This window comes from Canis lupus, chromosome 10 (assembly GCF_003254725.2).
Source record: "Canis lupus dingo isolate Sandy chromosome 10, ASM325472v2, whole genome shotgun sequence".
Lineage (NCBI taxonomy): Eukaryota > Metazoa > Chordata > Mammalia > Carnivora > Canidae > Canis > Canis lupus.
The window spans coordinates 53001253-53022933 of record NC_064252.1 but is presented as its reverse complement, the minus strand read 5'-3'; the positions used below and the strand labels follow the sequence as shown (position 1 = coordinate 53022933).

The following is a 21681-nucleotide window of genomic DNA, read 5'->3' as shown; positions in this document are numbered from 1 at the left end:
ACATGACATGCATGTAACATATGAATATGTGCTATTGGTGAAAATATTCAAGCATTTCAGAAAGTACATAAGCGTTTTCCCGTGCCACATACATTCCTCATCAGTTCATTCCCTCCTTCACGGGTAACCATGTATTTCCACATATTTTCCTTTGCGTTAATATAGCTATCCATATATTTACACATATGATAAATAGAGAGCTTTTATTCACCAATTAACTTAAAAAATGCTGAAACCTTTTCCATGCCATTATTTTGTAGTATTTTGGAGATTGAACCTATCACTGTTTACTTAGTCATTTCTCTATGAGGGACATTTAACTTTTTATTTTCAGAAAATTTCCCTATTTTAAACTAATTTATGAAGAAAATTTTCATGTTATATCTTTATGCATGTTGATCAGAATTCTTATAGGACAGATTCTGAGAACTGGAATCGCTGGGAGAATTGCATTTTTAATTTTAAAAGCTAATGACAGGTCATTTTGCTAATAGGCTGTTTCAATTTCCACTTGGTCATAGTACAGGATATGCCACTTTCCCCCTCGTTTTTTCCCCTCAGAAGATATTATCAAACTTTTCAATTTTGTTCTAGGATTTAGTTCTTAATATGCTGGTTTAATTCCTGACTTCCCTGGTTCGGGGTGGATCCAAGTAAGCAGAAAACACATAGGAAGAAGTAGAAAAGTAGAATATTAAAATTATATTTTTCTTTGTTTTTAAATAAACTTTATTTCGGTCCCTATTATAAACCCAACATGTGACATTGTGTTTTTTAAAGACACAGTGGGTGTGTGAGTGGCTCAGTGGGTTAAGCATCTTCCTTTCAGCTCAGCTTATGATTCTGGGGTTCTGGGATGGAGCCCTGCATGAGGCTCCCTGTTCAGCAGGGAGTCTGCTTCTTCCTCTCCTTCTGTCCCTCCTCCAGCTTGTGCTCTCTCTCAAATCATAAATAAAATCTTTAAAAGATAACACAGAAAACTAAAAAGAAAGAAATTATCTACTTATAATCCACTCATATCCAAAACTATCCGACACAGAAAACTAAAAAGAAAGAAATTATCTACTCATAATCCACTCATATCCAAAACTATCTTTGTTAATATTGTTTCATTTATTTTTTGCTATTTTGTTGGAATTCTATATTTCATATTTTGCATCATAGTATATAATTAAAGTTTCAGGGCAGCCCGGGTGGCTCAGTGGTTTGGCGCCACCTTCAGCCCGGGGCGTGATCCTGGAGACCTGGGATCGAGTCCCACATCCGGCTCCCTGCATGGAGCCTGCTTCTCCCTCTGCCTGTGTCTCTGCCTCTCTCTCTCTCTCTCTCTCTGTGATTCTCATGAATAAATAAAATCTTTAAAAAATAATAAAGTTTCATTCTACTTTTAGCACTTATAGCTTGTTGCTGAGTTTAAATTTGTTGATAGAATATGAATTTGGGTGTATCTGGGTGACACAGTCGGTTAAGCATCCAACTCTTGGTTTCAGCTGAGGTCCTGATCTCAGGGTCATGGGATTAAGCACTGTGTCCAGCTCCATGCTCAGCATGGAGTCTGCTTGATATTCTTCCTCTCTCTGCCCTTCTCCCCCTCACTATCTCTCTCTCTTAAATACATAAATTAAAGTCTAAAAAAATAGAATATGAATTTGAGAAGTAAGTATTTAAGTTTATGGAATCTGATTCTCTTCTGCAAAGAAAAGGTGTAACAGGATTATAGAAAAATAAAATTTGTATATAACTGAAATTTATTTTAAGTAGTAATTTCAGAAAATTTTATTCAAAAAGGAACCTTAGTGACACCCAATCAGTTCTGTTATTTTTCATAAGAGCCACATTGAGGCCTAATGAATCCAGTATTTGGCTCAGCATGCCAGCAAAGTTGCAAAATCTAGAGCATGGAAGTTGGTTTCCTCTGACCCAGCAAAATCATTCCCATTACAGCGCACTGTTTTCTACCTCCCATTTCCTGGTCACTTAAACTTTTGCAGTAATTAAAACCAAATTATCTTGGGGCTCCTGAGTGGCTCAGTAGGTTAAGTGGCTGCCTTCAGCTCAGAGCTTGATCCCAGGGTCCTGGGATGGAGCCCTGCATCACATTGTGCTCCCTGCTCCATGGGAGCCTGCTTCTCCCTCTGCATGTTGCTCCCTCTGCTTGTGCGCTCTCTCCCTCTCTCTCTCTCTCTTCCTCTCTCTCTCTCTCTCTCTCTCTGTCAAATGAATGCATACAATCTTTTTTAAAAATAAAGCCAAATCATCTTATTTTAAATCTCTCTTCACTCTATGCTTCTTCTCACCCTGAAAACTAATCTTTTGTAAGTGAAAAGGCCAAGAAAAATTAGATGGGAAAAAAAAAAACAAAACAAAACAAAAGAGTGGAAACTAACTTTATAAATACTAGCAAAATAGGAAAGATGATTTCCATTTTTATAAACTAAGAACTGTTTTCAACAGCTTTCCGCCTTTAATGTATACTTTTACATAAAGCATGAATTCATTAGTTATGCTTCATGAGTATTCTTAAATAAATATTACTTTGTCTATTTGTCACCTTTGTTTTACCCTTTGCATATGCAATGAAAGTGGCCAAGTTTAAACATTAATATATGTTAGTGTGATTTCTATGTTAAGATTATAAAAGTCATGTGCACAGAAATATATTTGTTTCTTAGCTGAAATTTTATTTATTTAAAAGCTAAATAACATAGAAACATGCTTTTGATTCTTAAGTAGTGAAGAATGAAGCACTGATCCAAAGAAGTCTCCACATAGGACTACCATCTGCAGATTTTAACAGCTCAAATATAGCAATGTTTATATCAAATATTTAATTTACCAAATTTAAATCATTTAAATTAATTTAAATTTAATTATAGTGAAAGAAAGTAAAATGTATGAAATAATCAAGCTATTCCAAAGAGAATACATAAATAGTTATAGGAATTAGAGGGATGAACCAACAATATACCTAGATTTTTGTTTTCTCTTAAAAATTTATTTACTTCTGGTCCTAACTCAACCTTTGGAACATTCTCATTTTCTATTGATATATACAGCTGTAGCAACTACTCAATTGTCTCCAACTATCAAAAATGAGATTTAAGGATTCATTTCATGTTTTCTTGGTAACCACTGCTTTTATAACTCCATTATAATGAAATAGGCACTTAAGACCCTTCATATTGAAATTTCACTGTGCTCATATATATGTGTTAAATCGGTATAAATGAATTCAGTAATTCTGTGATGAGCCTTTTGCTTAGGTGAAAATGTTCTTTGATTCATATCAATAATAAAATCATTAAGGAATTTGGGATTCAAATCGCTTATCAGAAATGTGTACATTTCTGGACATTTGAACATGTGTAGACTAAATATAATATAAAGAGAAATATGATATATAAATGTAATGTAAGTATCTGAGTTTGACTCAGTAATAATGTTGAATTATTATTTAAATACAGTTTTTATTTGATGCATCTTCAGAACATAAAAATAATTGCTTCCATTCCCACTTAAATTAAGCTCTACTCTTTCCCTATTTTGCTGTCTGTTTTACAAAGGTATTCTAAAATATAAATGCGTATGGATTGGCAAAGCATGTAGAGGAGCTAGTAGTTGATTTTCATTCGCCGTTGTCTCATTCTATTATATTTGTTTGCAAAATATTTTAATGAATGATATCTGATATATGCATATGCTCAGTATAACTCCTTACCTTGAATCCAGGGTTAAATTATAGTTCTTGGCTTGTACTGGAGTTAAGGTTAGGATTATATTCCTTTTGCTTTCTTTCTCTCTGATCTTCCATTACTTTTTCCCATAAGAACCCTGAAATCATCTCTCAGAGGGACAATGAGGAGCCATGGGGAAAATATCCTTACCCTATATGACTGTAACTTCTCAGTCTGTGGTTTCTGAACTGTAGGTTACAACCTGTTAATCATTCTTGAAATCAATTTGGTGGGTCATATCCCGCATCTGTATTAATAAAATTATATATGAAAAATATCAGAGTGCTTCAGAAGTAATAGAGCTAAATGTTTTTCTGTTAAACTTTTGTTTCACCCTGTGTGTGAGCAGGGGTTATGGCGGGGGGGGGGGGGCATGTCAGTGTGCATTAGACTATATTAAAACTGTGAATTTAGGTGTTGTGACCAGAAAACTCTAGTCTAATCACAAAGTGAGAGTGAATATCTTACTCTGGCCACAACAAACGCATTCATAAAAATATATTGTAATTTTCTTACAATATTTTGTTAAAAGCAGGCACCAACACACCCATAAATAAAAATGAGGAGAGCCAATCACTCCATCCTTACTGTCAGACTGTTGTTGGGTGACTGTGTGAAATGCCTGGCCTAATGAAGACTGTGACTATGGCAACTACAGAGGGTACCGAGCTGAGCAAACTACAGGGGAGGGGAGAGCCCTGGTGAGATCCAGCCACTGAATCCCTCCCCTCAGAACCTGCAAGCACCTCCTAGTGCAGACTTCTAACGCCACGTGTTTGCCAAGTGTTTTTCCTCCTGGGCTGAATCAGGCTTGTTCCACGAGTAACAAGGCAGATGGGAAAAATACAAATTTTTTAACCCTTGTAAAACTTTGTCACTGTTCCCTAGCTCTGTGTCTCCTAATGGTTGTCTTTCAATATTATACATTCGTTTCTGAGAAGCCTTTTTGAACTAATTAGAAAGCAGGGAGTGGCACTCATTTTCCTTTTCTCTTAAAAACAGAAATCACTCGGTTCATTCCATACAACTTTTTGTTGAAAATACATATAATAGTATATATATATACACACACACACAATATACATTATACATTATATACATTACATACATTAATAGTTACATATATATACACACACACATATACATATAAATGTCCACCTTTTCTTTTGTCATTAATACTCTTTCTCATCATTTTCTAACATCCATTAGCTGCTGCAGAAGATAGGGATCATCTTTTAACTCACTTCTTAAGGCATTTGGGACAGTTAAAAATGCATGTAATGAAATTCTATTAGGAAGAAAAATGACACCATTCTCTCTCAAAGTTATATATTTCATTTCCCCCAAATTATATTTTTTCATATTTTTTCTAACTAGGATTTTATGGTACCTATATGTTCCTCAATGACTTTTCTTCTTAAACACTTGCACAAATGTGAACTGTAAAAATGAATACATTGTCCTTTTGCCTTTTTGCTGCCTCCCTCCGAAATCCCTGTTATACTCCCCTCTTTGGAAGGCCAAAATAGCAATGCCTTTGAGTGTTTCTCCTCTGGGAGCTTTTTCCATTTCTTTCTGTGAAAGTCTAGAGAGACAAATATCCTCTTCATGACTTGGCTGCCTGTGCAGTCTCTGCGTGGTTTCCATGGCCTTCTCTCGCACAAGGACAGATCCCATTACATTGCCAGTATTGAGACCCCTTCTGCTGGGATTTGGAATGCTCCTAGGGACTGTGCAGAGGCCAGCAGCCCTGCATCCTTAGTTGGATGCATGTTTCACATTCATCATAGGCTGTATTTTCGCTAGGGGATGGATCTTAGGTATTCTGAGAAACAACCAAAATGCATCTTCCTACCCATCCTCTCCCCACACTAGACTCTCCCTTTCTGTCCTTATCTCCATACCTCATCTTCTGTCTCCTGGCTTCTCTTCTACGTCTGCACCCCCAAATTCCTGAGGCTCTATGTCAGCAGCGAGCATGGCACCAGACATTTCTAACCTACTTTTCTCTCTTAGTACTTGGCCTCTTCTGCTTTCTGCTCTAGACCTGAAAAGTAAATCTGGGACAGTCTGGTCATGTATAGTGTGGTGTCCTTTCCAGGTAACATAGTTTCATTTTTATAGATATCCTTCTGGATATAGAACATTGGTGGAATTTTGAGTAATCTGGTGGTACATGACAGAAAATTTAATCAAAAAGTGTCTTTTGTCTTTCATTTCTTTTTTCATTTAATAGATCCCACAAATACTTTTTTCTGTGATTCTCAGTTAATCCTATGTGAATGTCTACCTCTTCATCTTATGCTTACACCCAGGTTCCTGTATATTTGTAAATTAATAGAATTATTCTCTTCTTACATTTGAAGTGAGGGAGGGAAAACCTGTCAATTTAGATGAGTAACTAGTAGGGATTTTAAATTTCTAATTTAATTTTTTTATTCGGTTCTTGTGATGAATCATGATATACAATATTTATGCAGTGCTTATTACAAACCAGATACTTTATTAATATCATTTTATTTAACACTTAGAGTAACTGTAAGAGGTATGTCATATTATTATATCCATATTATGGATGAGTAAACCAAGACCATAGGGTTTATCAATAGTTTGATAGAGCTAAGAGTGGTGAAGCCAAGCTTTGACATACATGTTCTGTCAAACTATTGTGTTCATTAAAAGCAATCAAGACAGTTAAAGGTAGGTGCATGCAACTTTTTTTTTTTTTAGTTTGCAGATGCATATCAGCTTTAAAAATGAGCATTTACCGATGTGAATCTGACTTTATTCCAAAGGATAGTGTATAATGTCAACTTCTCCTTCTTTCTTTCTTGACTGAACTGTTGGAGAGTGATATAGAACGCTGAGAATATATAGGAAGAAAGAGAACTTTCTTTCCTTCTTTTTTAAATCGTTTTTCTTTTCTTTACTAAACTGTTAAAGGCTGACAAACACTCTTTATTGGCCATACACTTTGGTTTTCATTCCCCCTGGGAAGGATAAGCCACACGAGGAACAGAAAGAATAATCAGAACTGTCTGCTCTCAAGGAGTGTACCCTTAGGCAGATGAGAGAGAGAAAGGGTGATTTTTAGAACATGTTGCACTTGGTAAAGACCCATGTGTTCTCTTGTCTCTGCAACAGGTACCATTTCTGTCAACACACTGCGCACACCCTACACTGCGCCTGGTGAGAGCGAGATTCTGGACCTGGATGATGAGCTGTACCTGGGGGGCTTGCCAGAAAATAAGGCCGGCCTCGTCTTCCCCACTGAGGTGTGGACTGCTCTGCTCAACTACGGCTACGTGGGCTGCATTAGAGATTTGTTCATCGACGGCCAGAGCAAAGATATCCGGCAAATGGCTGAAATTCAAAGTACTGCTGGAGTGAAGCCCTCCTGCTCAAGGGAAACAGCAAAACCGTGCCTTAGCAACCCTTGCAAAAACAATGGCATGTGCAGGGATGGGTGGAACAGATATGTCTGTGATTGTTCCGGAACAGGCTACCTTGGCAGGTCCTGCGAGAGAGGTAGGATTCCAAAAACCAAGCAGCTGACTCCCCTGAGACGAAAAGTGTATTAAATGTTGACCTTAGACCTTAAACTGGCCATGGAAGCACAATGTATCCTCTGCTGAGGTAAACTCCCTGCGAGCCAAGCAGCCACACATGACGTACTACTGATGTATCCTAAGTGATTTTCAGAGGGGCTGATTCTGGGAGACATAGACTTTTAAGTATATTGCAGGAATAAATATTTGAGTCTTTTGCATCCTCTAGACTATGGTCTTAAGATGTATAATTGACAACAACAGCCGTCTGTTTTGCCCAGTTTTTAATTTCGGGACACTACAAAGTAAAGAAGGTATGAATTAGGGATATGTGTAGCATCCAGTGCTAAGATCTATGGCCAGAAGAAGAGCACGTGAGACCAGCTAGGCTGTTAAGTTGCAAATTCTCTAACGGTGTGGCTTGAGAGTTCAGTTAACCTGCTCATTTCACTTCCCTCAACTTATCCAAGTTTGAAATTTAGAAAGTAAGGTGACTTCCAATCATCTAATTTACACCAACATTTTCAGAAGTACACACCCTAATTTCAAAGACACCTTTGCCTAGGACCTAAGTGATTACAGAAGACGTATTTACCTATATGGTATTAAGTTCTGGTGTGTCTGCTGAATTTCTGAGCAGGTGCTTCCTTTTCTTATCTAGTAGGAAGCAAAGCCACATTCTTTTTTCTTTTCCTGTCCCATTAGAAGGAGAAGAATGAGGATTAGAGGAAGAATGAAGAGTGGTAGCTCCCACCGTTTGTCGCAGAGGAAAGGGGGAACAGCACAGAAACAAAGTCCTCCCATCTACCTAACAATTTCAAATAAATGCTTTAGTCACAATACCCGTTGCCACTCATTTTCAACAATGGAACAAAAAAAAATCAATATGGAAAACTGCCGATGAGTTGCTCCATTGACCTCTCATGCTCCAAATGACTTCGCTGTGTTAGACACTTAGCCTGAAAGCACCAGGCAGGTCTTGTTTAAACCATGCACATTTAGTCTTCTTTCCCCCTTTCAATCTGATATAGTTTAATTCGTCTAAGCTTTCTAGAGAACAAAAATAGCAATTTTCTTAGAATCTGAAGTTGAAATGTGACTTTGGTTCTTTATCTTAAGAAAGAGGTTCATCAGCTTATCAATTCTGTTATTAACATTAATCAATACAAAAACTATAGCAATAATTTAATAATCTAATCGTGATCTTATATTACCTACCAAAATACTATCACTGTTCTGTGCTCTACAGAGGTAGACAGGACAACAGATGGGTAAGTATTTTCATCACATAGATTCATTCCTTCTCCTAGTACCAAATTGCAATTCCTATGAATTGTTGTTAGAGGTTAGCTATTTCTGTGTAGCTTCACTTGTACGCTGTATATTCTCTATGGATTCCCTCTTCTCATTTCCCCTTCTAACTTCAGTTTGTTTCTGTAGTTTGGTCTTTAGAAACTGCCAAAGGGAGCCAAACAATGACCACCAAAAAGGCTTGTAAATATATTACAAGTTAGTCATAATGTGGGATTAGCAAACCTGTATGATTTAAGCCTTTGTTTTCCTTTTAGTCACTCAGAGAGCTGCCAATTATCCTGACACCTCCTGCTTACGTGAAGCTAGAACAGGATATAACCGAACTGTCACGCAGATTTCAAAAGCCTTCAGTTAAATATGCGCGGTGTACCACCCTGTGGCAATATCCTGCTACTACATATGGCAGAAGTAAAAATAGAAATTGTCAAGCTTCCTAAGCCAGAATGAGGGAAAGGGAATATTTATATTTTGCAATAATTAGAAGGAGGGGTGGCAAGCATATGTAGATTTGCAAATGAGAATTTAATAGCAAGCTTCATCACTCGGATTCAGCATACATTTTTATCTGACAGGTGGCTAGAAATTTCTGCAGATTTCTTTGTCTCTAGGTTGGTTGTGTGTTGAGGAAAAAATGGTCATTTTTGTGTGATTTTTGTTTCCTGACTACCCAGCATATTGTTAGAAGTCTTTGTTTTTCAGAATTAATTTTTTTGCTCACATTATGGTATCTCCTGAGAACAGCGGTGATGTGGGATGCTTGTCATGCTCAATACCACAGAATTTGGCTTCTGTCCAGTTCCTAGCTATGCCCTAGTTCAATCAACACAACACTGTGCTCAACCCTTGGGGTTTCCAATTCAAAAGAAAGAGTTTTGACTGTGGTTTGTCTCCAGATAAGCTCTGATCACATTAGGCTGTTAATCACATAAGAGTTGATTGACAACTTTTAAAATTAAAAATAAATAAATAAAGGTAGTAATAGTCTCTTTCTTACTATTATTGAGCAATAATTGATAATTTATAAATATTATTATTCAGAGTAATTAAAAAGAGTGGTCAAGCCCTTGGGTAATGCAGCATGGGGAATGATATCACAATCATATTACTATAGGAAATTTTTATTCTGCATTAAGTAAGCTAAGGAATTTGTAAGAAAGAACAATATTTGCTGACTTCAGCAACTAGGAAAACAGTATTTTATGTGTATTGATCCCATAAAGAAGAGTAATATAGAAATAATGTTCAATTGAATATAAATTAAATTTAGCATTTTCCCTCCCACTTTATTTTTAATAAAGCTGAGGATTTGTGGAGACTTGGCCATATAGAAATTATTCTTGGTTATGTGTATATGTTGTAATCAGAGGTCTGCTTTATACTTGTTTGTTAAAACTCTAACAGATGGAGGGACAGATGTCAGAGCAATATAATTTGGCTCCCTGTCTGATTTTCATCGTTGCGCACAATATGTGACTGCCTTTCGGCAAAACTGAGCACAGGTGTACACTTTAGACGGCAAGAAGGAGTAATACAGAAAAGCAAATTTATCAAACTTAACGACAAGAGGGAAGGAGATGCAGGAGACAAAGCTCAAACTTTTCTCCCCCTCTGGGAAGTATTGTATGGGAATTAGCCTTTTAAAGTGCTCTTTTGTGTTCTAAGTGGTAAAATACTTTTACTAATGCGAAAGGATGCTGCCAAATAGCATAACCTTCAAATGTCAGAATGTTGTTTGCCATTTATTTGGCAACTCTAGACTCCAGCCATGTGCACTTTCCATTTCTTGTCTAATTAAACATTAACTCTAATTATGAGGAATCATTTAGGTGTTCATTTATCGTTTATCAAGAAGTTATTTTCACGTTGAGAATTATTTAAAATGTACTCAAGTTTTATTACTTTACTGTGTTATTTCATTCAACATTCACTGGATAATGTTACAGGCTAATGATCCTGATTATTTTTCTACTTTGAAATGTATTTCATACTATGTTTATGATCTGCTGTCAGTCATCTATGTTTCTGAAAGGATGTTCCCCCCCTACTTAGTTTTTAATCAAATTAAGTTGCATTTTATAGAAGATTATAAAATCATTTTTCAAAGTGTGGTTATTGAATAATACACACTAGACTTACAGACTAAATACATAGAAGAAGACTAACAACATTTTAATTCTTTTATCAATGTGATACCAAAGAACTGAGCAATTGATAATGACCCTTAAACGTTTATTTAGGTTTCTGTTGCTCTATAGATAAGGACAATAATTGGCTATAGTTTAAGCAAAGAATAGTAAAGATGAAATTTCCTTTAAGCTTGTACAAGAAGCACGTTTTTTCCAGAGTTTGTCGTAGTTTTACAATCATGTTTTAATTATTTTTAATTAATTAATTAATTAATTAATGTATTTATTTGAGAGAGTGTGTGTATAGGGTACAGGAGAGGCAGAGAAAGACAGAGAGAAAGAGAATCTCTAGCAGACTCCCAGCTGACTTTGGAACCCAACGTGGGGCTCTGTCACACAACCCTGAGATCATGACCTGAGCCCAAATCAAGAGCCAGATGCTTAACTGACTGAGCCACCCTGGCACCCCTTAATTATTTTTTTAAGTAAACTACTACTAGCTTTTCTTTTATGATACTTCTTATCTAATAACAAAAATATGTGGTATAATAGAACCACTATATTTTAAAGAATAGTATTTTATTTTCTCAGAGTCAGGTGAGCGCCTAGCCACAGGACTTGTATTTAATAAATGGACCTGTTTCCTAGTCTGTTGTCTATGCCACAGTATGTCCTTCAAAGTAGACTTCAGCAAATATTTTGTTCACATAAATTACCAAAATTAGATTCCACTTAAAATAGGCAGAGTAAAAACTTTATTTTTTAATAATAAATTTATTTTTTATTGGTGTTCAATTTGCCAACATACAGAATAACACCCAGTGCTCATCCCGTCAAGTGCCCCACTCAGTGCCTGTCACCCGTTCACCCCCACCCCCCGCCCTCCTCCCCTTCCACCACCCCTAGTTCATTTCCCAGAGTTAGGAAACTTCATGTTCTGTCTCCGTTTCTGATATTTCCTACCCATTTCTTCTCCCTTCCCTTCTATTCCCTTTTACTATTATTTATATTCCCCAAAAGAATAAGACCATATAATGTTTGTCCTTCCCTGATTGACTTATTTCAAGAGTAAAAACTTTAGTGAGCATTTATGTGAGCTTGATATCCAACCTAAATAAGCTCTTTCATATATCTTCTGTATCGAATGCAATCATTAATTCAATTAAGTACTTACTGAGGCTCTCCTGTGTGCCTGGCCCTTTTCAGGAAAGGGCACTCAGCTGCTGCTGTATAGGAGAGCCTAACCTCTGCCCTCACAACACTTACATTCTAAAGGGTGAAGGAGATAACAGTATAGAAACAAATAAGAGGGATGCCTGAGTGGCTCAGCAGTTGGGAGCAGAGTCAGAGATACTTTAGCAGTAGGGTAAGAAGCGATTAATTCAGGAAATGGATTGGAATTAGAGACTACAAGACTTGTAGACTTGAACATAGATTGGGCATCACAGAGAAGTTAAGAGAAAAATCAGAAAAGCTAAGTTCTAAACGATGGGATTATGCCATTTACTAAGATAGAGAACATTGGTGAAGGAGCATGTTGAGTTGGTTCACGTGGAGGGTGCCTAAAGTATTCAAATTGGAAATGTTTAGTGGGCAGTGGATGAAGAAGCTCAGGAGAGAAGTCAGGGCTGTTAATAAATATTAGGGGGAGTTGACCAAGATCCTTTAAGTCAAGAGGTAGGCAGAAGAGAAGAGCACCAAGAAGGGAAGGAATCTCCATTCTTTATCGGTTCTGGATGTGCATTCAGTCCCAAGATGACAACAACTAACAAAATCTATCAGAAGCAGCTTTAGACTCTCTTGACTTTTTGAAAGACAAACTTGCCAAACCACAACTCCAGTCCTAATAATAAGCAGCTGTATCAGTGAAGCTAATAATCATTGCGCCATGTAAATAGCCAAGATAATGAGAATTTCCTAGTTTACTTTAATTCTAGGTAGTTTTTCTTTTATTAAACAGTATTCTGAGTTGTCAGAACCAATGAGAAAGCAGAATTACTCATACTTGTTTTGCAATGTTCCAACACCATATGGTGTTTAACATTAAAGGTATTCTTCCTTAAAGCAGTTTGTGATCAACCGTTTCTGCTGTCCTCCTCTTTATGTGTTTAACATAGTATTAAGCAACTGCTGTCTTAAAGCAGTCCACTTTAGTTCAGTAGCACACACCCACACAAGCAGACCCACCCCCATGCTTATTTAGTATTACCAAAGTACATAATTATTGACTTCTTGGTGAAAGCTTAATAGTTTTAGAATGCCAGGGTAGTGCTTACAGAAGATGTTCTCAGTTACCCTTTACCTGTAAATAAAGCTTAAAATAAAGTTTCAGTTTGCGACTTTGTAAAAAATTAATTACGTTGTTAAAGTGACTCAGAAGGAGCATCACCTGTTGTTTGGACATACTATTTTTTCTTCTCTTTTTGAATACTTTTGGTAAAACATGGACCTTTCTTCTACGCTTAAGTCATTTCTTTTTCTGTTTTTGATCCTATTAGGGCAGAAATTATGGAAGGACATAATGATAGCCACTTCTCTTAGAATCACCGACTTTTAGGGTAGGCAAAGGCCTTAAACAAACTCTACTATTACCTCCTCATTTTTGTTGCTGAAAGATTTGGAGCTAAGGCAGATTTCGCAGAGCTAGTCAGTGGCCTAGCCACATATATACGTGCATTAAGTAACTGATAGTGCTTCATACCGGGCTCATATTACGTCTACACACAAATGAATATGATCTCTGCCTTTGGGAAGGGAGACATATACATAAACATCAATAATCCAGCATGATTAATGCTATTAGATGAAAGGCTATGTGACCAAAAAGGAAGTAGCACCATCTCTGTGTCTGTACTTTAGCAGATACTTCACAGAAGTTCTCTTCACTTTGACTTCTCTTTCAGGCTTTAAAAAAAAAAAAAAATTGCTCATTTCTGAGGAAGATGAGTTGTGTGTGTAAAGTTGTGTTCTACCTGGAAGCTGTTAATAGGTCACACTTTTCCTTTTCAAAGTATAAAGGCACCAAACTGACCGAGAACTTTTATCTTCATTTCCCATCTGTAGAGGCCACGGTTCTGAGCTACGATGGGAGCATGTTTATGAAAATCCAGCTCCCAGTGGTGATGCATACAGAGGCGGAGGATGTGTCCTTACGGTTCCGATCCCAGCGTGCATATGGCATTCTCATGGCAACCACCTCTAGAGATTCCGCAGACACCCTCCGCCTGGAGCTGGATGCAGGCCGTGTGAAACTGACGGTCAATCTAGGTAACAACTCGCCTTCCCCCATAAAACTAATATTTTGCACTTTTTGTTCAGTTTTGCCTGCAAACATTTATCGAGTAGCTTGTTTTGCCATGGAAAGTTAAAACACTTAATGGTCTCATTTTCATCATTTAAATTAATTTAGGTTTTGGGGGCATCTTCTTATTGTTTCATTTTGACATAATTTACCATTTTGTGATTTCTACCACAGAGGATTCTTAAAAGGGAAGCCATATATATCAGTGAGGTTAATTTGAAAGTATAAATTGTTAGGCTTGAAGAGGCCTCAAATAATTTCCATTGTTGTATTTACTAATATTCGGATTTGCTATAGAGGATACCCTTTCAGATAAATAAAAATCCATCTAGTTTTACTTAGATGACATATGCACGAATATCAAATTTCTACTTTGTGATGTAGATCGAGAGTTGCTTTTACTCTGCTCCCTGGGCTTCTCCTTTGACTAGTCACCTTTGTGGTACCCCATCTTTTCTGTTTGGAAATACTGTGTGGTGATATTTTGCTATCAAACAGCAATCCACAACCCTTCAATGCCCAAAGACTGCGGCCCGTAGCAAACAGCCATGAGAACACTAAAACACAGGCTCTTCTACAGAGAAATAATGCTTTCCTGCTTAATTGTAGCATTAGGGAAGAGTGACTACAGTAAAACCTCAATAAGCTGTATGAAATATGGGGGAAGGCTAGGCTGAATTAAGAAAGAGTCTGAATTGTAGACTTAAAAAAAACTACCCAGCTTTGTTTTCAATTACATTCAAAAACATAAATTGATAGCTAGAAAGGCTTATGAAGGAAAGGTCCTACCAGGCTGATTTTAATGGGTGGATAAGAATTATCGGCAATTAGGATGTTGTTTCTAATACAAGTTGCACCATCATTGTACAGTGATGTACCGCAATTCAGTTTTCCTCCTGAAGTTGATCTTCTCACAACCTGTTTGTTTAATTTTTCTCAGGCAATCTCTGAAGATTCTCTCAAGAATTATAAATATTCTGCCCAAGAAGTTTCATTATTATCATTAGCTCCAAGAGGAGTACAAATTAATGAGGTTTTACTGTATTTCCTGAAAGTGCTAAACACACACACGCACACACACACACACACACACAAATAAATAAATGGAGAAAGAAAAATAAAATCTGAAACATAGGTTTACAAAAAGAGTAGCAAAACGTGACGAGGTAAAGCATTTGTGGAAACTCTACCTACATTTTCAAATTGTGCTGGGCAGAATGGTAGCTCATAAAATATAAGATTATTTCAGGGATAGCTTATTGCATACAATTACATTCAATTAATATTAGTTAAATTAATAAGGGTGTTTTTTAAAGATCGCTGAAGGACACGCTGCACGGTCATTTACTGTTCTGTTAGAGTTCCCTCTAGTGACAATGAGAGGTTACTACAACAAATCAAAGGGAATTGCCTAATTGCAGTGAAGGGGCTGCTCACCAAAGTGGAAACTCCTGGAAATTTTCCAACAGCAAAGCATTCTGTGGAAAGAGCTGTGTAGGTGCTGGTCCTTGGCTGTTTGCAACCACTTTTCTGATGCGGTTGACGACACATGACAAACTCAGCTATATGGAAACAGAATCTAGGTTTATATTTTTCATGTTCCCCAAAGGCATTAAATATCACAACTAAAACCAACGAGTATTTATCTATACACAACCATAAGACATCCCACAGCAGTCCTTTAAAGATAACCCTTATAATCACAGTCTGTGTTATTCAGATCAGGCATTCTGTTCGTAGAGGATCTGCGTGTATATAAGAAGCAAGTGGAAGAAAAGGAAAGTCAATACCAGTGTTAACCATGACATTTACTACATAGAGATAACACTGTTAGCTCCTAAGAGAGAGACACAGGCGTGGGTGCTCTGAAGAATGACACTACTCCTTAGCCACTGGAGGCTTCTGAAGGAAAACACAATTGTTTCTTCCTTCCTCCAATTAATGCAAGGCATAGAATCCAGCCAATATTTGGCCGTTACCTTTTTTTTTTTTTTTTTTTTTTGCCTAAGCAAATGATAATAATAACAGAAATAAAATACATTAGGGTGAGATTAGAATAATTGCAACCTTTTCTCCATTTGACCACCACAATTCTCAAGAGTCCTTTGGCCTTTGTGGGATATTAGACTTTGAAGGTCCAAGATGTCTGAGCCTAGCTGGGCTTGCACTGTACCCCATTGTGACGGAGCACTTTTTAATTATGCCGAAAACAATGATATGTTCTTTCACAGATGGGGAGAAAGTCGCAGCCAGTCTAAGCCAAACATCTTTGACAGTTAACAACTCTTTATTTCACTTAGATTTGTCACCATGTAGCTTTGTTTGAATTGGCCATTAAAAAAAAAAGAAAAAAAGAAAAAAGAAAAACCTTCTATTGTTGTTTCCAATGTACAGTTCTATAACAATGAATCTGGGTTCTAGAAGTCTGTAAAGAATAAATGATATGGAGTGGCCATATTTGCATGTGTCTGTCCCCGGAAGGGTGGACTGTGATTTTATTGGATGTCTGCAGCTATTACCTTGAAGGATAAATTTTCATTTTTCATCTATTCTTCCCCATCTAGATTGTATCAGGATTAACTGTAATTCCAGTAAGTGCCTATTCAAAATTCTTAAAATGTTATTCCTCCATTATGATGTAAGCTAGTCCAGAACAAAATGAGAGCAGGAGAAAGACGTTTATAAAACTCATGAATTCACTTTTGAAGTATACCAGTCCATCATCTGGGTTGTAAAAATTCATTTTGAAATCAGTCCAGCTGAAGACTTTTCTGCTGTGGTTCCTACGTCGAGGTGGGAAAAGGGATGGCAAATATTTTACAGCAGACGGTGCACATGCCTCTATAGACCTGTGAATAAGGCAAGTGACATTTGTGTTTTGCTTGATTCTTGGACTCTAGTGGCTCTCTTCTTCACCAAATTAGGAAAAAAATGTTGTGGGTTGTATTTCCTTCACTTTCTGTTTTTATCTCTTAACTCAAAATATAGGGAAAAATTGGATTCCTTTCATTTTGAGAGCTACTATTAAATTCTTCTAAATTCAACTTAGAAAAATTTATTTTTCAACATTATATATATGTGTGTATAAAGAAAATTACTTGTCTAAGTTTTTTCCTGTTCATTAAGAGTATTGATATGATGAATTTTTACATCCTCATCACATATCTGCAAAAATAATCAAACCCCTTCAAATCTGTGATATGCATGCCAAATGATGAGTCAGAAAAGATGCATGGACTGAGTTTTATTTAACTATAGACTAGAGAACCTGTAAGGCTATGAGGACTGTGATTTTATTTTGAGTTGTAGCATTACCTTAAGAGTAAATTTATTTTATTTCTTAACATAAATGTTTAGGTTTTTTTTTTCCTTTCCAGTTTTGCTGACCACATTAAGGAATCTCCTCCAATGATACCAAAGTTGTTAGCTATTTAAATAAAATGGTTCTAACAAGATTCTAATCTCTCATTGTTATAGTCAGTGAGAACAAACATTTTCTATATCCTTGGAATGTGCTGAATGTGAGTTGATGAAGTCTACTCCCAAAACCATTGCTGTGTTTGCAAATGCAATGTCATCCTTTGAGGAACAAAATGGTGGTCTTAAATGTACAAAGCAATGAGCTTTATCTAATGAAATGCATACTATTTTGAACACCATGCTTCTTATAACTCAAATTTGTCTTCAAGCATTTTAATATTCATTTTAAAGTAATATAAATGTGAATCTTTTTCAATCATAGCCATAAAAAGGTGACTGAATCATGACCTATGAAAAGTTAAATTGATAATCTATCATACAAGGCATTAAACAACATTTCAAACAAAACAGTTCCTGAGATAATCTCTCAAAGCTCTCACACAAATGACTTTTTCACATTTTCATCATTTCCTCTCAGACCCCATTCCACACTTCCTGACAAGGAGCACAACTTTTGCCAGTCTCACACCATGGCCCAATTTGCTTTCAGCTCTGGGGCACTGATCCAGGCAAAGCGGCAATCACAAAATACTTTTCCAAAGCTACATTTGTGCCTTAATATAGTTATAGATGTTCTTGATACATCTTAAGTCTTAGAAAATAATGTGATTAAAATATTCCTTTCTAGCCTCCTGTCTTATGTACTCTTGTTTATTTATATTAAGCATACAATAGAGCATGGATTTTTAAATTAAAAAAATGTAACTATTTAAACTCCAGTATTTGGAATTCTAGTATGGGAATTAACAAAATCGAGTGTGATTATGTGTTTTCTAGCTATACAGATGATTTTTTAAAAATATGTATTTATAGTCTAATTACCCTTGTTAGACAGTTCTCTTCATTTGGCTTATATTACAAGATTCTAACATTAAGCACAGTGTTTTTTTTTTTTTTCCTCTGGATATTCCACAGAATAAAACCTTTGAGGACAAAGGTTTTTGATGGTTAGTGATTTTTTTCCCTTTTTAAGGAGTATGTGTTACATGTAAATTACTTGAATTAAATGAACGATTGTGAGCTTTCAGTGCACACCTCGGACAGGACTGCAAATGCCTTAACTTGACAGCAGTCACTGGAAAGAACATTCGATGAGCAGGTAACACTTTCATTTTCTTTTATTTGGGGAATAGTGGGCAGATGTGGCAAGAACCCCACGTTCCATCAAGAATTCAGGCTATTATTACTCAACTTTAGAAGAAGGAGGAATTTACATATCAAATAATGCAAATCTAACTCAGTGATTAAATAAGCAGAGTGCATTTCCTACCCTATAAAAATATAAATTATAATATCTGTATCTCAGTATAACTTGTAGTTTGAGATACTGATTTATTACATTATCCGCTGTGAACTTTAAGTCGAGATGAATGTACATTTATTAAATCACAGCCATCTATCATCTACTACCATCTCTAAAAATTATACCTAAGATATTAACTGTATTATGAAATTAATAAAACATACCTCGTGTGATAACTTTAAGTAAATTTCCAAGGAAAATATACAACTATAACATAAAGAATTATCTTACATTGAGAATTAATATTAAACTCTAAATTATTAAGGTTGGATGGAAACATTTTTAAACTTCTCTACACTTACTCAGAATTGTTCTGCTGTTTCCTTTGGTGGCTCCATCCTTCTTCACCCCTCCCACCCCCACTCCAGCATACAGCAGATATTACTTGATAAGAAAAAGAAAATATATATGGTACCAGACTATTTCATCTTGTCCCTTGAAGAATAGATAGTAGGTAAAGAGGAAAGAAGATCTAGCTGCATATATTCAGATGCATGAGATTATATGAGATGACAGGTGCATTTCTTTATCAGCCATTTCTAGATCAGTAGTTTAGATGCAGCAATACAGTCTTTGGTGGACAGGTCAGGGCACACCCTTTTGTTCAGGTTCTTTGGAGAAAGGGCAGATTTGAATCCCAGAGACCATCTCTGGCAGGTTCTTTGCTGCCATCATTTTCCCCCCTCGTAGGAAAAGCTGTCAAGAATCTTTAAATGGAAAGAGAGCCTGTTTTCATTTAAAAATCAAAAGTTTTCATATGTGGAGAGGGTACTTTTTAAAAAAGAACCATTTCTATGAATAGTGGTCATATCAGTGTCAAAAGTACACTTTGATCTTTCAGATTACAATGGAGGGTCTCTGCACACAGTCCCAGAGCGATCTCGGCTCTCTGACATCCATTAGCTTATATCATTGCTAGAATATGTTTGTTATCTGCAACTTGGAATTAAATTAAGGTCAGTTTGTGCAGATTCATGGCCTGAAGGTGAGCACAGAAGTGTGTTATCTCCCACTCTCCATTCTCTTCTACCCATGATAGAAATAAAGGAATAGTCAGATTACTTGTGCCTTCTCAATCAACTGCAATTTTGAAAGCAACAGTCTGCAATTATAAAATAATTGTGTCTGGGGATCCCTGGGTGGCACAGCGGTTTAGCGCCTGCCTTTGGCCCAGGGCGCGATCCTGGAGACCCGGGATCGAATCCCACATCGGGCTCCTGGTGCATGGAGCCTGCTTCTCCCTCTGCCTATGTCTCTGCCTCTCTCTCTCTCTCTCTGTGTGACTATCATAAATAAATAAAAAAAAAAAAAAAAAAAAATTAAAATAATTGTGTCTGGAAGTTACTTCAAGAACCACCATCTTTTAAAGCATATCATTTCTTCTCTGGACAGTATATCAGAAACGTAGATGAGAAAGGATTCTAAAGTCACAGTCTAACATAAAGAAAAAAACATATATTTGAATTAGTGCAAAAAATGGCAAGTTGTAGATTATTTTACAAAAAATAAGTATTGTAGAAAAATACACTAGTATAAAGTAATCATGAGCAAATTATTACCGAGAAAATCCAAATCAGACTGAGCAGTACTTTTCTAACACATCAATTATTTGCATGAAAAGGTATGTTTGACAGCCTCTTCCTTAGGTTCACATGAATGGACTTAATGCATCTTTTAAAAACTATAAAGATTGCAAAGGAAATTTTCTAATCCTTATGAAATTATCTCAAATTCATTATTAGTTGGCTCTCTACAGGCCATCATTTTTATTATGTATTCTCTTTGCCAAAGTACATAGCCTAATATCTTGGTTAACTCTAGGATAGAGCTACCAAGACAGTCTCAATGTTAAATTTGGTGTCCAGTAGTTCCCTACAGTACTCCCAAACTCATTAGGCTATGTGTTTCTATTTTTTTTTTCCTAAAAACTTGGATTTATAGTGATATGTTGCATCTTTAAAGATCCCAAATTTTATTCTTTCTTTTTCTTGTAACCTTAATAATCATTAATGCTATAATCCTTAACAGTTTAAATACATTGAAAATCTGAAAACTAATCTTGTTCCTATAAACTATAGATGAATCCTAATTGTCCTGTTAGTAGCTAAATAAATATGTAGTGATGCAAAGAGACTTCTGTGCTTATGTTTTTGTTAGCATTTCTTTCTTCCCTTTCTTTTATGTGTTGTTTGTTTTTATCTTTTCAAATTAATAACATAATTACAGAACGTCCTTCTTGCTCTCAGTAAGTCTTGGAGCCACCTCTGCATCCATATAAAAAACTGATTTTAGTTTAAACTCATGATCTCTGATGTCTGTTCTGCTTGTTGGCATTATTTTGGTTTCTTTATGCCTTGTATATGTGTCTCTTCTCCTACCAACCTTACCTTTCTTCCTACTCTTCTTCTCCAATTCCAAGATTGTTTTGTCCTGTTTTGTTTCCTCTTGTCTTACAAGAATAAAAATTACCTGGGTTGACAAAATATTTTAGTAGGCAGACCCTCCAACTATGTTTGGCTTCTCATAGGAAATGGTTTATCTAATGTAAAGACAACAAAATTGCAGATTACAATAATGTGAACAAAATGTCAAGGGTTGAAGTTCAACCCCTTTTATTTTCAGTTCATTGTCTAAAGTATCAGAGAGAAATAAAATGTGAGGCAAAGTACTTAACCTCACTTTGTACTTGGACAGAGTGAAGAAACACTCCAAGTAGTATGTTATTGGAAAATGTACTGTGATGGATGTCTGGAGTGGATAGTACGATCTTTATATTATCACTTTATTACCAGAATGAAAAGATCAACTGGATATTAGTTATCACCCATTTTTTTAATGTAGTAAAAATGGAAAGCAATAAAAGAATGCAAAATGT

The 21681-nt window shown here is 36.1% G+C and overlaps 1 protein-coding gene and 1 long non-coding RNA gene across 24 annotated transcripts in view; one reads left to right on the top strand and one right to left on the bottom strand.

Moving 5' to 3' along the window:
- The window catches only part of LOC112672146 (uncharacterized), an 86666-nt gene extending 70475 nt beyond the window's left edge, over positions 1-16191 (bottom strand). For both annotated transcript variants that reach the window (XR_007413801.1, XR_007413802.1), the window contains exons 1-3: positions 16091-16191; positions 15461-15585; positions 3885-3981 (exon numbers count right to left, since the gene is read on the bottom strand). This is a non-coding gene — a long non-coding RNA (uncharacterized LOC112672146). The remainder of the gene's footprint in view (positions 1-3884; positions 3982-15460; positions 15586-16090) is intronic.
- The window catches only part of NRXN1 (neurexin 1), a 1115712-nt gene that overhangs the window by 488145 nt on the left and 605886 nt on the right, over positions 1-21681 (top strand). For 16 of the 22 annotated variants that reach the window (XM_049115892.1, XM_049115890.1, XM_049115886.1 and 13 more), the window contains 3 exons: positions 6879-7262; positions 13786-13989; positions 16588-16614. In XM_049115892.1, the coding sequence (XP_048971849.1) occupies positions 6879-7262; positions 13786-13989; positions 16588-16614 (615 nt within the window). The remainder of the gene's footprint in view (positions 1-6878; positions 7263-13785; positions 13990-16587; positions 16615-21681) is intronic. The other 6 variants (XM_049115885.1, XM_025466708.3, XM_025466698.3 and 3 more) reach the window with 1 other exon arrangement.